Here is a 17257-nt window from a genome sequence, read left to right on the forward strand (position 1 = left end):
TGTGGGGAGGGGAGAAGTTGAGATTCTACAGAAAAATACTCTTTGAAAAGAAATTACGCTGTATTTTTCTAACTTTGAGAAAGAAAACGAGTGGAGATTTTTTTTAAAGGCATATCTCTGTCTTAGGAATTCCTGGAACCCTAATGATCTTGTGCTTTTTACCCCCTGCAGCTGGGAGGAGCTGCATCAGGGCGGAGGATCTGGCTAGTGTGAGGAATCAAGTCCTACAGAATTGTGCAGCCCAGATCTCAAATACTCAGTTATGCTGAATCCTCAAATTTGCCCAGGAATACACAAAACTTCTAGCACATATGGGAAAAAAAAACACTGTCTTTGACAAAGCCCAGGTTAGACAAAATGAGCAAATTAGAAGAGATAACAAGTGAGTGAAAAGGGCTGGGAGGTTGAGGACAACAGCAAAGCAAATCTGTCTGCCATTCAAAAGAGGAAGAAGTTACATGTATGAATGTTAGAGCCAAGCTGACTCTTTCACCTTACCTGATCCCACACAATACTGCTAACACCAGCTGACGAGATCTAGCCCTTAAAAGGTCTCAGGATCCTTTAGTAACCCAAACATCTTGAACAGTGACTCTCCTATTCACCACAAGTCCACCCTATAACTAGTCTTCTAGTAAGGATGCAACACACTAAGAATCTGTTTTCAGTTTCTCTTAACAGAAATTAAAGGAATAAAAACAACAGGCTAAGCTTAAGGATATCACTGAAAACTATGACAAAATCCCGTGTAAGTACACAAAACCATGGGAAAAAAGAAGTCTGAGGTCCTCTTAATACTTTCAAAGAAGTAATGAAAGGGATGCCTACAGCTACAAGCAAACATACAATTAATATAGTCTTTGGCATCTTGGGTCTTTTTCTCATCTCGCTATACTCAAATAATTTTAATAATACCTATAATTATAACTCTACTTAGAAATGGTTAGTTTTACACTAGGGGGTCAAGTAGAACACAGCTTACCAGAATTAACAGAATTATCTTGGTACTTCAGAAATCATTTTATAGTTCTACAGTTAATGGTGAACTGAAAAGCTGTTAAAGAAATTAAGCCATTTAAGATTGGTTCTTCAGAGGTGTTAGAGATACTATATACAGCAAAAAACAGTACATGCATAAACCCAATTATAGATTGGATGCACTTTAATTTTAAACTATAACTCATAAATGTATCTAGTTTATATTGTTAGGTTTGGTATAGCTGATTTTAGTTACCCCAAAAGCTTTTTAAAAGGAGTCTATCACATGTCTTCCAAAACTCAAAGTTCTAACATCAGTGGTAAATGTCTTTTTCTACATTTATTGTCAACTTGAAATAAATTAAGAAACTGACCAATATTTCTTACTGCACTGGCATTTCAGGTAGGGGAGTAAGCAATGGACTTGTTAAATGTCTAGTGGTGGAAAGTAGCAATAAGGAGTCTCCACTGGCCCAGACAGGCTGCACTGCCTCTAAATTGTTGTAACAGAGAGAGGCCGCTCAGTCAAAGGTCTGACATAGGAGAAATATCACAGGGCAAGTTTCTAGGGACAGAACTGAGAGGCAGAAACAAGCTAACTTGACAGGATAAGAACATCAGAAAAAGAAGCTCAGCTCCATCATTACTTCTCAAAACTGAACAGGTTTCTCACTCTACTTTTACAGGGATGACATTGCCATTCTTTTTAACTTCAGAAGAAAGTTAGTTTAAGGCATGATTCACACAGACATCATATTCAAAATGTTAACAGGATCACAAACCTCCTAGAAAACAATCTTACTAAAGATTATTTATTTTAAAAATTCAATCTCCTAATTTACATCTCTTACATTATAAAACATATTTACACATGGGCAATTAGGTAAAACATAAATCTTATAAGGCTATATATAGTTATGAGAAGTCAAGAGCAATGTACAAATGAGTAATTTGAACACTAACTAAATAAATTTGAAAATACTGTTTGGTCCACATTTAATCATGTCAGACCTAATAGCCAAGCTATGTAGAACAGGTTGAGTGACAGGAGTAACAGTGCGGTACCAGACGAAATAAAACAGAACACCCAACAGTACAAAAATCAGAGTTGTGACCAACATGATAAGCACAGGTCTGAATTAACATATTTTATATTTCAAATACATACACTTTTGCAAAATATAGTGACTTATGTAGAAACAAAACTATTTAAAATACTATGATTAGCATAAAACAAATGAAAACAGTCACGTCTCAAATCTATAAAGCATAGTTAACACAGCATTCAAGAGAGGTCCTTCACAAACAAAACAAAACAAATATATATATGTGTATGTACCTGCATCCTTCTTCTCCAATTCATCCCTAATTAGAGGGGAAGTAAGTATCACCTTCAAAGTTAGTGTGGGCTCTTTTGTATTCCGAATTATAATAGATGCCTCATCTACACATTGTTCCACTTCATATTTCTCTTCTGTGAGTTTCTGAAAGTCACCAAGATGTCAAAAACATCCAATTAATTCATTTAAAATTTTAAAAAATGAATAACTGCCCCTTAATTTTCAAGTGTTATTAACTACTAGTAATACTGTGCCAAGAGAGTAAATAAAGTTGTTCTTTAGTTTAGGGATAACATTTCTCTCTCCTCCCAACTTATCAGCAAATCCTTTCTCCATCCCTCAAAAAGCAACCACAATGTCAACTCTATACAATTATAAACAGTATTTAAACTCATTCTTTATAATATTTGAAAGTAAAATACTGACAGCATCATTATGTAATAAAGAGTAAATTACTGTTCTTTAAATTATTACAGAGAACTACTGTAGAAAAATAAATTGCTGGGAATGCTCTCTAAACCAATACCTTTTTTGATAGGACAGCCTAAAAAGGAACTCCTACTTACCAAGGACTTACAAATTTGAGATTATGTAGGTTTTTATATAAGATTATATAGATTTCTAAAGAGAATCAAGTAAGGATGAATAAAAAAGAATCTCTGCACACTCACAAGCAGAAAAATTAGTATAAACAAGTAACTTCCCTTCTCTAACAACAGGTCTCAGAGATCACTCCAGTGAGACCCATCATTATGGGACAAGTCATCTGACAACCACAGGGAAACAAATGTACATCGCTCCATTCAACATACAACTATATGCAATTTAAGAGCCTTCCACAAAATAATCACCAATTAGAATCACATAAGTTGAATTTAATATATCATTATACATTATATATAGTTTAAGAAATTACATAGGGCCTTTCTTGGAGGTGAAATTTAGTATCTATTACCTGACATAAATAGCTGAATGGAAACACTACTGGGTCTTTGCTCATCAATGTACATTAAAAGAACTCAGAGCCATTTACATAAAAATAGCATTTTACCATTAAACATTTCAAAAAAAGACAGGAAATAGAAATTCATTATCCAATTTTGAATAGAGGAAACCCAGGAAGGAAAAGGCCACAGAGTAACTGGAAAAACCAGAACTAGAATACAGAGAAAACTGCTCACATTCATTTTGCCACTATAAGAGCACTAAAGATGTCCACCAGAGAATGAGTCAAATGCTATTTCTCAGTCACGCATGCAGATCTCCGTAAGATACACCCAAAGTAAGAGACATACGGGTTCGTTTTGGACCAGACAAGTTGTAAGTGACTTCTCCCTCCTTGCTCAAGAAATTCTAAAATTACCCTAGAGCCCAGCCGGGCGTGGCTCAGCAGCTGAGCATCGACCCAGGGGCCAGGAGATTGTGGTTCAATTCCCGGTCAGGGCACATGCCCGGTTGTGGGCTCGGTCCCCAGCTGGCAGTGAGCAGGAGGCAGCCTTTCAATGACGATTCTCTCATCATTGATGTTTCTCTCTCTCTCTCTCCCTCTCCCTTCCTCTCTCTGAAATCAATAAGGATATATATTTTTTTAAATAAATAAAATAAAATCACCCTAGAAAAAAATATGTACAGAAAAAGTCTGGTACAACCTCAATTAATTAAGGAACTGAAAGTTGTGCTATAGTAAGAGCTCAAAAAGAAAAAGAATAAAGATTTTTAAACTTGTAAGAAAAGCAGATCATATCAGAGACTGGTTTTCCACACAGACACCAAGAAAACAAGGGGGAAGCAGGAAGTAAAAGCAGAATCACCTGTAAAATAATTTTCTGGAATATTAGAAATAATGTGTGCGCTTATATGTATATATTTGGGCGTGTGTGTGTACATGTATACAATCCAATGAGATGGATATACAATTACGTCCTCATTTCACCCACGTACCTATAGCAATGATCTAACCATCACACAGGGCACCTGCTGTCACTGTTGGATAATTTCATTGGCTGTATTAAACTGAAACATTTTGCATCACTTCCATTATTGGTCTTAAGAGTTCAGGCCTCTTTTATCTTCTTCAAGAAGCCCTTCAAAGACCTAAAGCTATTTATGTCTTGTTTAGTCTTCTCTTGCCTAAAAAGCCCCAGTCCCTTTAAATTTGAACTAGTTTATATAGTCTGCACTCTCTCCTGCGTCCCGCCCTTGAATACTTGCTAGCTCAACAAGAGCATTTTAAAACTATGATGCCCAGAAAGAAAGACCCTCACTCAGGAGAGGAAAAAAAATGCCGAGTTCACACAGTTGTGGTCTGCACAGAGAAAGCTCTATTAATGCAGACTGAAGCTTGGTATATCTTCAATACCGGAGAAATGTGATAGACTTTCAGAATAAGAACTCTGATTTATTACAGCACTGGTTCTCAATCCTTTTTCCGCCCTAACACATGAGTAATATGACTACTCTCCTAAGAAACAGGACTCACTAAAGAAAACAGAAATGGGGGTGAGATGGTTGAAAAAGCCTCTAATACATATAGCCAACCATTTGTCTATTACTTTATTATAGATTTAAGAGTACAATGTTCACTATACTAAAAGTAGAAATACAGATTAAATTTTAAAGCAATAAAAATAATGGAAACAAGGAATTTTATTAACAGTCTAATAACAAATAGCCAGAAACCCATTACTGAGCTTTCCGCTTCTTAAAACTTTATTGTACTCCATGCTGCTTAACACTTCCCCTCTCCAAATGCTCACAAAGGGCTTTAAAAAAATGTTTAAAGAAATAAATTTAACCCTAAGAAAGACCAGAAATATTTCATCCGAATAAAAAATGGAAAATCCAAATGTTTGTCCAGTCACTTAAAAAACTGTAAGTTAAGATCTAAGACAGAATGATAAAACAAAATAGATACTCCAAAAATTAATATAGGGGGATGTGTCAACAAGTAACACAATTTGATTGTCAAGAATGCTGGATTAAAAAACCAGAAAGATGGCTTTGACGACCAGTTGGTGAAAAATGAAAGAAAATGATCCACTAACAAAGCTAATTAAAAACAAGTGTAAAATTCCTATTTAAAAAAAAGAGAGAGAGAAACATTTTTAGAAGAAAAACAGAAAAAAATCAACAAAGAGAACATTCAACAATTCAAAGGTGTGGGCCTGTGAACTGGTACCTATTTATGTGACATGAGTATAAAGACTGCTATGAAATCATCAAAAAGCTACAATCTAATGATACCAGCATAACACATCTGAAACAGAAAGATGATCACAGCTTCCCAATTAGTGATGCAACTGGTCCTGGGAGTAGGCTAGCAGAGTGGTCCCAGGGTTGCCTTCAGCCCTGAGCTTTCAGCCTTCAGCAGCATCTTCCAGGAATCACTCTAACATTAAAATTTTCTAAATGCCTCACCATGTGAAAAAGGATGGGAAACAAGGAATTAACAGTGACTTTGCATTAACAGAATGAATGAGTGACTGTTAAATTAACTGAGGGTCTGATATTAAAAGTTATCATCTACGCAAATCTCCAGTTGTCTATGCTCTTTTTGATCTTTCAATTCTTTTCTGCATTATACCAACCCTTCCAAGAGTTTTACAACGTGGAGAGACCTAGTTTGGAAAACAGGGAGACTGTCAGCAAGACACACCTGAAAAATTTAAGACTGTACCTTAATAGCCATTGGTAAACGTATCCAGAGTACTAATCACCAGAAATTTGCTTTAAATGTGATGGATGAGTCACTGATCCAGAGGAGCAGCATTCCTTTTGTCTGTACCCTTTACTATTACCAATGTCTTGTTACTGAATTTAAAGTCACTACCTACTTTGTCACCTTTTTACAAATTCTCCTAGAGGTGCAATTAAACTGTACTCACCTGAATCTGAATAGGAAGATTATCTTTGACTGTATTTAACAGGGTCTCTGTGGGTTTGTCTTTGCACATTAAAACCAGCTCCAAATCCATATCATCTTTAATCAGCAAGCCTTTTGCAACCAGGCCAATTCTCATTACACCACACAATGTCCGACCACCTTGATCCCTAAAAATAAAAGTCTGAATGATTACTTTTACAATCTATTTCTTGACTAAAACTTAATCATTACTTGGCTTCCATTAGTTATATGATTCTAGAAATCCACAAAAGTTTATGGGGTAAGCAGAACAATGTGATAAAAGTAAAGAGCTGAGGAAAGAACAGATCAAAGATAATTTGCAGGGTACGAATTTCTAACCCAGCAGTAGCTAAAGGAACAAATACTCAAAGAACGAGTCATGAGTGATGCAAAAAATAATGTTAACAACTATCCTTGATTTTAAGTTTCCTAGTGGTTCATTTTCCTTAATCACATGTGAAAATATAAGCTAAGCAGTCATTCAATAAGTACGCAAATGTTTGAGTATGGAAAACATACTAAAGGAGATCCAATCACTCCTGCTCCTCCTGAGGCTTCCACTGTGTAAGTACAAAAGCAGTAACCTGCTTAAAGGGGGAAGAGAAAGTAAAATCTGAGAATAAACTGCATGCCACAATTCTCATTTAAAACTCATGCCTGCACTTGAAAGACAAAAAATGAGAATCTCAGAAAAGATAATTAATTGTTCAAGTTCCCAGTGAGAGTAAAATGGCAAAGCCTGGATTCAAACTCAAGTTGGTATGACCACAACACTCGGGTTCTTTTCATTATTATGACTGTATCCCAAGTACAGAAGAGAATTAGAGGTCAAAATTAGAAAGGTCAACAAAGCAACCTCAAAGTCTGACTTCAGCCCAGTCTTGATTTGGTTAGACAGAAAAAAGGTCATTCTAGCTGGAGGCAAAGAATCAGCAGAGTGGTGAATAAACTAGAGAAAGGAGAAAGGAGAAAGGAGAGAAACAAATTGTGAAAATGGAAACAAGATGGTAAATTATAAATAATCCAGTGACTGGGATCAGTACCTGGCACACCTTACAGATTCATAAATAATAAATCAATAAAAAACTTTAAGGGTGGCAAAGGATAGGAAAAAATTAAAAGTATGTTAAAGCACGCAACCCATGTGTAGGGAATTATTTAACATTAAGAACAGAGTTGAGCCCTGGATGACGGCTTGGTTGGAGCGTTGTCCTGCACACCAAAAGGTTGCAGGTTCAATCCCCAGTCAGGACACATACCTAGGTTGCGGGTTCCAACCCCTGGTCAGGGTGAATAAGGGAGGCAACCGATCAATGTTCTCTCTCTCTCTCTCTCTCTAAAATCAATTAAAAAAAACAAATAACATATCCTTGAGTGGGCATTTAAACAAACAAACAAAAAGAAGAGTCAGTCATCTTTGATTTTTTTTTCTTGTCTGCCTGTCCTCTCATATTCATTCTCCCAAATCGAATAATATTTTGTGAACTCCCCTCCATAATCACCCTCAAACTATTGCCTTCAAACTAGTTTCTTTTCAGGCCCTTATTACCTCTCCACTATACTACCTCAATAACCTCCTTTCATTGGCCTGATCGACTAACCTCTGCTGTCTCCAATCTACTGTATACAGTATCCTGCAACCAGAATAATCTTCCAAAAGCACTGCACAGATGGCAATCTACCTGTTACTGTCCTGGTGTCCCACCGAACAGCATTTAGCATATTGAGAGGTAATTTAAAAGACAGTATGACTTCCTGGTTCGAATCCTGGCTCTGCTACTTACTGTGTAACATTGGGCAAACTACAAATTATTTGACTTTTTGAGCCTACTTTCTTATTTGCAAAAAAGAAATAATACCTTCCTCTCAGAATGGTACTGAGAATATCACTTAACATAATGTAAGTAATGAGCCTGCCATATATTACTAGTGTGATAAATAATTATTAATCCTTCAATAACTGCTATACTTTCTCATACCTAGATCTTTGTTGAGATTTACTTTTTCTTCCACTTTCACTGCCTGCACCAAAACTCTACCCATCCTCTAAACTTACTGCAAATGCTTTCTCCTTCATCAAGTTTGTCTGATCCCCAGAACCAGCATGTAATCTCTCCCTGCTCTGTACTTTCACACTGAGTCACAGGAAATTGAAGCAAAGATGCTAAGAAAACTGGATCTGGAGTCTGGCAGACTTAAATATGAATCCTGGCCTCACCACACACTCATTCAGTGACCTTAAGCAAGTTAAAGTTTGTCAACAATTCCGAGTCACTTTTCTTTGGTAAGCAAATCTAAAGCCATGAAAATTTCATAAGTAAAATGGTGGCCGAGGAGGGTGATAATAATAACAGAAACTAGTAAATTTACTGTACAATAATGTGGGAAATAATCTGGTACAGTAACTGGCATGCAATAAATGGTAGCTATTATTAACTAGCCATTATTAGCTCATTTATTAAATTCTATATCATAATTATGATATACTTCGTCTTCTCATGCAGAAGACAGCATGACTGAGCAGAGAAACTAAGTTCTAATTCAGTCCTGAAGTTGAATAATGAACCTGCATATAGAAGGTGCTGTAAAGCAAGCAACGCAAATGTAGGGAATTACTTAAAATTAGGAACAGAATCTTAATATTCCTAATAATACAAATAGTGGGACCTCATGCAATTTGACTAATGAGTCAGTTTTTAAAAACATAAAATAAAAGCTGCCTAACAGTGCCTAACAACAGAAGTTTCTTAATAACCATCAGCTAGCCCTCACCCATCTTGTGCCCTCTGTAGTGATAGTCAGCACATATCAGGAGAGCAATACGCATCTATTATCCAACACAGCTTTCTTCTTAGGAGATGTGCCTGCCTCTGGTTTATACAAAATAAGGACACAATCATTCTGCACAACTTGAGTTCTACCATGTGGGAAGACTCCCATACAAGTGCTCAACCTGTGACTAGTCCATAAAATGGAAAGACTTTACTTACAATCAAGAGCATGCACATTTAAAAATCCAAATGAATATGTGGAGCATACTATCTTTTAAAAGCTTTTAAAACACAGTGACCTGATCCAGTTAAGCGAAAGTCTACTGGAGCACTTTCCAAAAGTCTACCCAGCCATGAGAACAAACTGAAGATGTATTAAGAAAGCATGAACTCCACTAAAAAAGGAAACCACTTAAAAATGGTAAAAATGATCAATTTTGTTACATATTTTACAATTTTAAAAAGTTTAAAAGGGCATAAACACAATCCAAAGTACCATGTAACTATGGAGTGTATGACGATTTAACTTGCACAAGGACTGGGATATACAGAAATAGATTATTAGATAAATATTACTTATTAACATGAACCCCCAAATTTGAATGTCTTTTTTTAAAGTCATCATATGTGAGAAAAACTGAATTGCTGCCAAGAACCTTGAAGTTGACAAGACTACGACTAGATACAATGTATATATTACTTGTAAACCTTTAACAAAGTCAAGGAATTATATTCAATTGAAAACTGACACTGATTACCTTTGATCTGAAAATGAAAAGGTTACACTGTCTTTCCGTGAAGAAATCAATTTATCAATACTTTCCCACTGTTATCTACTCATCACATTGATTCAGAATTAAAGCTGGAAAAAAATTCTATAATGTCTATACTCAATTTATAAGTTTTAGCTGAGGTAATATTCTTAATCCTAATACTACAGTAGTTAAATGAGCTTCATCTTTCAAAGTCAATCATACACTTATTCCAATCATAATGACATTGCTCAAAACAGTAACTCTAAGCTTTTAGCATGGCATAAAAAATGTCATGATCTGACTCGTTATCATCAGCTTCATCTCAGCAATCTCTTACTATTATTACAGTACTGAGAACACTCTGCTATAACTGTTGAAGGGTCTAGCTCCCAGTAGGCCTTATATTCTACAAATACCCAATGAGCATTTATTATATGGAAAACACTGGGAATCAACATGGTAGATACAGTTAAAAACACATTTAAATATATTTTCCTGCACTTTTTCTTCTATACTAGGATTTTAAAATACCTGACAAAAATGACATTTTATGATTTCCCCAGAAACCAAAAACATTACTATTCATGTCTGAATTTAGGAGGCTGAACCAAAACACGAAGAAGATGACATATCATAACCTCCAAAAAGAGCAGCTTTTAAAGGACTTGGTGCACTCTCAAAAGGCATCCTGCACAGGTCTCTCTTTTTCTGGTCTAATCACTCCTCCTTTCTTACTTTTCTTTCTAATTTAACTCAGAAAAATTCCAAAACATTTACTTCCTTGTTTACAATAATATAAATGAGAAAAACCAAACGACACCATACACCAAACATAACCCAGTGGAATGGGACCCTGGACATTTCTGGGAGCTACAGTAAAGAGCCACAAAGGTCAGGCCACACTCACTTGGAATAGGCATCTGTGGTCTCATCCTTTTTCACTTCAGTCTCGCCCTCTGTTTTTGTGCCTTTATTTGTTTCATCCAGCCAATCTGAGACATGTTTAAGAGCACATTCAACAGTAGACACCATATTCTGAACAGCTTCAAGTTCCTCCGGAGATGGATAGATTGTTGAATGTTTCACCATAACATGGCGATCATCATTGGCAAAAGATCTAATAGATCTCTGTCAGAGGAGAAAGAAAACAATTACCTCAATAAAAAACATGTGACCTGAAAAGGATGACAAATATATTTAAGCCAAGTCACAGCATTGTCAAACCATTGTGAAATAGTCAACATTAAGACAGTAAAAAATGGCTCAGGAATAAGAAGGAAAACCCCATTCCACTGAATACACCAAAGAACTAGAGATCTTTCCTTTAAGTCTGGTAGGGTTCACCCAGGTCCCACTTGGTATGATGTATATGCTACCTTTTAACTGAATCCATGTGTTTTGAATATCACTTCAGAAAAAGTGACCCATATCACACATCACCTGTAAGAAACAGACACTTCCTAGCTTCGAGAGAGTACCTGGAAATGCATGATGGTGACTCATGATACCAGTCTCTCCTTTCCAAACTGCTGGAGATTTTTGCACCTTGAAAAATTGAGATTTCATAATCCAGTAATAATACAAAATACACCGTTATGTGTTTGGCATTTAAAACTTTGGTGCAAGGCTTTAATTCTGAAAAAGATTAGTAGGGGATATTCCAAATTCCAGAACAAGAAAAATACATACAGGGTGGGGCTAAAGTAGGTTTACAGTTGTTTGTATGGAAAATAATCCAATAATTAATAAATAATACAAGAATTCTGTTTCGAGTACTCACAACTATAAACCTACTTTTGCCCCGCCGTATACTGCAGAAGTATCAACTTCCCAAACTAATTTATAAGTGTATTACATTCTCTTTTTTTTTTTTTTTTTACTATATCTTTATTGATTTCAGAGAGAGGAGGGGAGAGGGAGAGAGATGGAAACATCAATGATGAGAGTCATTGATCGGCTGCAGCCCACAACCCGAGCATGTGCCCTGACCAGGAATCGAACCCCGGTCGTCTGGATCCTAGGTCCGACGCTCAACCGCTGAGCCACACCGGGCCGGGCAATAAGTGTATTACATTCTCAATCAAAATATCCTCAAGATAGATTTACTTAATACTCAAAAATAATTTTATAGCTCACTTGAGGGGGGAAAAAAACCAAAGCAAGAAATATTCTACAAAGATGGATGGGTGGCACCGTTATGCTAAAACAAAATATCAAAAATTTAAAAAGCAGTAATTAAAATGACATGCTGGCCCAGAAATCAGTGATGCAGATTAAAGCCTAGGAACAGAATGAATTTCATGAAAATATAATAGAGTAAGATCCTTCACACTCATGAGTCACACATCAAAAACCTTTGAATATTTCCAAATTTACAAATACCATGAAGACACCTGTACCAGTAAAAAGCAAAGTGAACAAGGATAACTTGCTGAGTTTTCATAAAGCCAAAAGTACTCTATTTTTTTAAAGGGTGGCTACAGTGTCTTTACTTATGAAATTATGTACCAGTAGATGGTAAATATTTGTTTTAAAGTCTTAACCACAAAATAAAATATCCATACTTTTTATCAGTATTCTGTTTTTTGTTTGAATATCAATATTTTACAAATGTATTAATTTGAACACTAGTATGTTAATACCACAGTATAACTGCTCCCTATAAACTAAAGCAAACTATAATTAAAAAGATCAGTAATCCTCTGAAACCCTGACTTATTATAAAAAGGACTAAACGCAATCACAAAAGCTTTCTTTTTTTCTAGATAAAAATCACCTTTATCTAGATTTCTTTCTTACTCAAAGTCCACAACCAGTTTTACAATTAGAGGCTTTGGCTACAGACAGACAAACTTTTTTTTTTTTTTAAATACTTTTTTAAAAAATTGATTTTAGAGAGAGGGGAAGGGAGAGAGAAACATCCATGAGAGAGAAACATCAACGTGGACTGGCTGTCTTCTGCTGCCCCCTGCTGGGGATTGAGCCCGAGACGCAGGCATGTGTCCTGATGGGAATCAAACTGGAGACCTCTTGGTGCACGGTTGACACTCAACCACTGAGCCACACCAGCCAATCACAAACTTTTTAATCACTTTATGAGATTTACTCATATATCTCGAAATAAGTAACAACAAAACAAAAGCCATAGGATGAATTAGAGATGCTAGGTTGTTCTAGGGATTATAACTTAGTTAAGTTGCTCTTTGGAAAAGAAATTCTACTAATATATTTTAGTTCTGGATGGTAGGAAAAAAATGTTAATTTGGGATTTTCTCTGTCATTTAGTTTTATGGTGAGTTACTAAATTACTTAAAATTACTCAGTCCTGCACACTGGCCTAACCATAATAAAATTAGATTACTACGTAACACAAGCCCTTGGTGTTACAAATAAACCCTCTCTCACAAATAACCCAGACTGCCAATGATGAAAGGAAGAATTAAATAAACAGTATTTTAAAAAAAAGTTGGAGGGTGATCTTATATACTCAAATAAGCTCCAAATAGATTTTTTAAAGCATTAAAAAATTAAATGGAAAAACTGCAGAAACAGAAAGCTCTCATTCAAATCTGAGATGTAACAATAGGAGAAATTAAAAACCACCTACCAACCAACTAAATTATATAAAAACACAAAATTTTTACACCAGAAAATCTAAGCTAAATTTAAAATAAATAAACTAGAAATTTTCATCAACTATCACCAATAATATATATATATAAAGCATTTCTTTAAACTGTAAGAATATCAAGACCATAATAGATAAATGAGCTGAAGTGTCGAATAATTCACATGGTAGGAAAAACAAGTCAATGTCATTTTTTTATATCTTCCCATAAACCTAGTGACAGAGAAAATCCCAAGTCAACATTCTTCCCACCATCCAAAACTAAAATATTAGAATTCCTTCTCTAAAGAGCAATTCAACTAAGTTATAATTCCTAGAACAAACTTTTTAAAAATCAAATTAACACTTAAACACCATCAGATTTACTAAACAACGTATTTCAAACACACTGATGTTTAATATTTTTGTGCTTTTCCCCCCCACTTATCTTTTTTAAACCTTTTCTCAGTTATACACTAAGGGGAGGGGGGGGAATCACAAAACATCCTCCTGAAACAAAATACTGGGGGGGGGGAATTCAGCACATTTTACCAATTAAAAAACTAGGCACGAGAGGTTATGACCCCATCTAACATCTCAAATTCAAAACTATGAACCTTCCACAAAAAACAAGAGTTCCTTGATATTCAGTTCAGCGTCCCCAATACACTTAATTAACACTTGACCCTATTATTTTAAAAGCATGTGGGAAAAGGTGGCTTTTCAAGTTAAATACACATTTTATAAACTCCTACACCATTCTTATCACTAAAGATTCGTTCAGAGTTTTTAATTTCCATGGGAAAAAACTGAACTTCAGGTAGAAAACATAAGAAAATTACACAACTTCAAGGTCACATTAGCCATTTGTATCAGTTTGCTAATGCCAGTTTTATTAGAAAATATTATTTATGAGCATTCCCTCCTTTGTATTTAATAATTTAAATGCAGGCTCATGGGGCTCCATCTTGTGGTTTAAAGGGCTCATAATAAATCTGAACTCATTTCTTTGCCTAAATAGTAGAGGGCCTTCTTTATCTGATGCACAAGGGCCAAAAATTACCACCATTGTTTTTCACTTGCCCTCCCCCTGTTAACACTTCCAACCTTAAACTACTGGAATCTTTTGTAACTTAATTAAGAAATATAAGTAATAACCTACCATGGTTTTCTATCCTGTTTTAACTTCTTTTTCCGATCCTTTCCCCTCTTTCTTGTCGTCTTCACTAGACACTGTTTTGTGGGACAGTACCTCCTCATAAGCCTGAGTCCCCTGACGGCTCAGAGTCAATATGGCAAAGATATTTGAAGACTGCTCTCTGGATTACACCTGCCAAGAGAAAATAAAAATAACTTTTCAAAAATGCTTATTTATAATTAGTTTCATATCTGAGTGTGGGGCCTATAAACATGTTATCGACTTAAAAGAAACAATCTTTACAAATGAGGAAAACTAACTCATTTCAAACAAAAAGCTAAAACATCTTTCGAAGGCCTGGATCCAAGAGAGTCTAAGTGATATGGCCAGGAAAGCAATCCCCTCCTGGTTGCCATAATGTGGCTGGCAGCTGGCTGACTTGCTCTCAATGAGATAAAAACATTAACAAACAGTACCACCACCTAAAAAAAGTAATACAACTATTGTTGGCAACAATGTTGCAATTAACCCTTGAGATTTTTCTATTGGAAACTGGCATTAGTCAGACCTATCCAAAAAGTAGGTAAGACACCTGAAAATATACCAAAACCATCGAGTGTAACTGTGAGGCTTTTTAATCTGATACTGCCACCAGACAGACAGTATATGTTAGCACAATGTTTTTTCTTTAATCATTTTTAGGACAAAAATTCAGAATGCTTTTTTGGCTCTGTTCCCCTTACTCCTGAGAGATCCTACTTCCCCCTCAACCTATTATGCGCTGTTATATGAGACTCCTGAATATCCGCTAGATCCTGACTTCATTACCCATGGATGACTCTGGCCAGGATCCCAATGTATATTTCTGCCCAAAGGCCTCAACACCTCTTTGTTTCACATTTATGAGATTTTATTCCAGATAGGGTAAAAATAAACTCTTCTGAGCATTGATGAAATGCTTATATATTATAAGCCAGCTATTTAAAAAAAACTTTAGAGTGACTGTCAAAATAGAACACAAGCTTTAACTATGTGGATATCAGGAGTCATTTATGTACCACACAATACATAAACTCACAAAGAAATAGCTTCATCTTCATTTCAGTATCTTTTCTTTAAATTTCCTTTAAATAAAGAATCCCCCTTATTCTTATGTTTGTAACAGTTTCCTAATACAGTCCAGTTACTCCCTTAAAGAAAATCCTTTTTTAATTTTGGGGGATCAGGAAAATTACAGGTGTGACATTTAACTCTCCCAAATACTGCAAATGAAAAAACAGATCTACAATTATAATCAAAGGATAATCAGCTGTGACCTACATGCAAAACTATTCATATCCTATAACCAACTTCCCTGACTCTGGTTTACAAAACCCACCAGAAATAAGCTAGGGAAGCTTGACTAAAACAAACAAACAAAAAGATTATTCAACCGAACTAATAAGCAAAACTTATTTTGATTATTTATATACATCACTTCAAGATAAAGAGGAAAGGCACACATACTGCAAATCACAGGGTCCTTTTATACAGCAAAGAAACTAAAACTTGATCCCATGGTAAAAGACATCTCAAAGATTCTTTTGTTGATAAAGTTATACCTTCTGCAGAAAGATCATATTACACAATTTAGAGATTTTGGCATTTCCCATTCCCAACCCTACTCCATTCTAGGGGATTCAATACTTAGCTGTGAACCCAGCAGCCAAAAAAGATTGCTATGTGTTCAGTTGAGAACCGAAAACAAAGTCCATATGCTCTACTCTGTAAAAAGGTAAAGGCAACAAACCAATCAATCATATTAAGAAAGGAGGTTGAAAGCAGAAAAAGCAGGAAGAGTGCTAAGAAAACACTGATATAGTAGACAGGTTATGGATGGCCAATATAAAAGTACAGCACTCTTCAGTCATTTAGCAGAGATTAACCACCCTACAACCATCAAGCAGCTCTGGGAACCTCAGGGTGTTATAGCATAGCGCGAGAATTCATGATAAAAGCAGTGTATCTCAGAATCATATGTTGTTGGTGCTATAAAAGGAACTATGAAATCATCTGGCCCAATTCCACCTACCCCTCAGTTTACAAATGAACTACAATAAAAAATATTAAGATGACACAACTAATCGGGGACAAGGCCTGATCCAGAACCTAAATCAAAGCCCAATGCTTTTTCCCTACTATATCAGATTGAGAAAAAGAGTTAAATTATATACAGTAGACTCTAAGCAGATAGGAAGAAACTGAAACACATTTTTAAAGTTTCCCCTTTTTAAAAATGGATAAAATTATTTCCTTCAAATAAAAACTCAACTTTGCCATTTAATAGCTATTGCGACCTTGGAAAATTATATGACTCGGAGAATCACTTAATTTACTTAGGTCTCAGTTCCCTTTATCTATTCCACTACTGATAGCTAACATTTATGGACTCATTTGCTGTACCAGGCACTGTTCTAAGAGCTTTTCATACATTACCTTATTTAATCCTTACAATCTCAATGACTCTCTCTAACCCATCAAGAAGAAACTAGAGCATCAAGAGGTTTATAACCAAATTAAAATCACAAAGCAAAAGTATACAGTAGAACAAAGATTCAAACCTAGACAGTCTCTTTCAATAATTTTTTAAAATTTATCTTTATTGTTGAAAGTATTACAGATGTCCCCCTTTTCCCCTCATTGATCCCTTCCACCCCGCATCCATCCCACTCCAGGTCTCTTCCATAACAATGTCTGTGTCCACGGGTTATGCTTATAGACACAT

General features: G+C 35.5%; 1 protein-coding gene across 4 annotated transcripts in view; it reads right to left on the reverse strand.

The window, feature by feature from the left end:
- STRBP (spermatid perinuclear RNA binding protein) overlaps positions 1 to 14685 on the reverse strand; it is a 53757-nt gene extending 39072 nt beyond the window's left edge. For all 4 annotated transcript variants that reach the window (XR_015715422.1, XM_016210952.2, XM_087822899.1 and 1 more), the window contains exons 1-4: positions 14518 to 14685; positions 10656 to 10876; positions 6203 to 6368; positions 2318 to 2462 (exon numbers count right to left, since the gene is read on the reverse strand). Coding sequence is in view for 3 of the 4 variants with exons in the window: in XM_016210952.2 (XP_016066438.1) it covers positions 2318 to 2462; positions 6203 to 6368; positions 10656 to 10876; positions 14518 to 14520 (535 nt within the window). In the remaining variant the exon portion in view is untranslated. The remainder of the gene's footprint in view (positions 1 to 2317; positions 2463 to 6202; positions 6369 to 10655; positions 10877 to 14517) is intronic.
- Positions 14686 to 17257: the final 2572 nt, after the last annotated feature.

Source organism: Miniopterus natalensis, chromosome 12 (assembly GCF_054644295.1).
Source record: "Miniopterus natalensis isolate mMinNat1 chromosome 12, mMinNat1.hap1, whole genome shotgun sequence".
Classification (NCBI taxonomy): Eukaryota; Metazoa; Chordata; class Mammalia; order Chiroptera; family Miniopteridae; genus Miniopterus; species Miniopterus natalensis.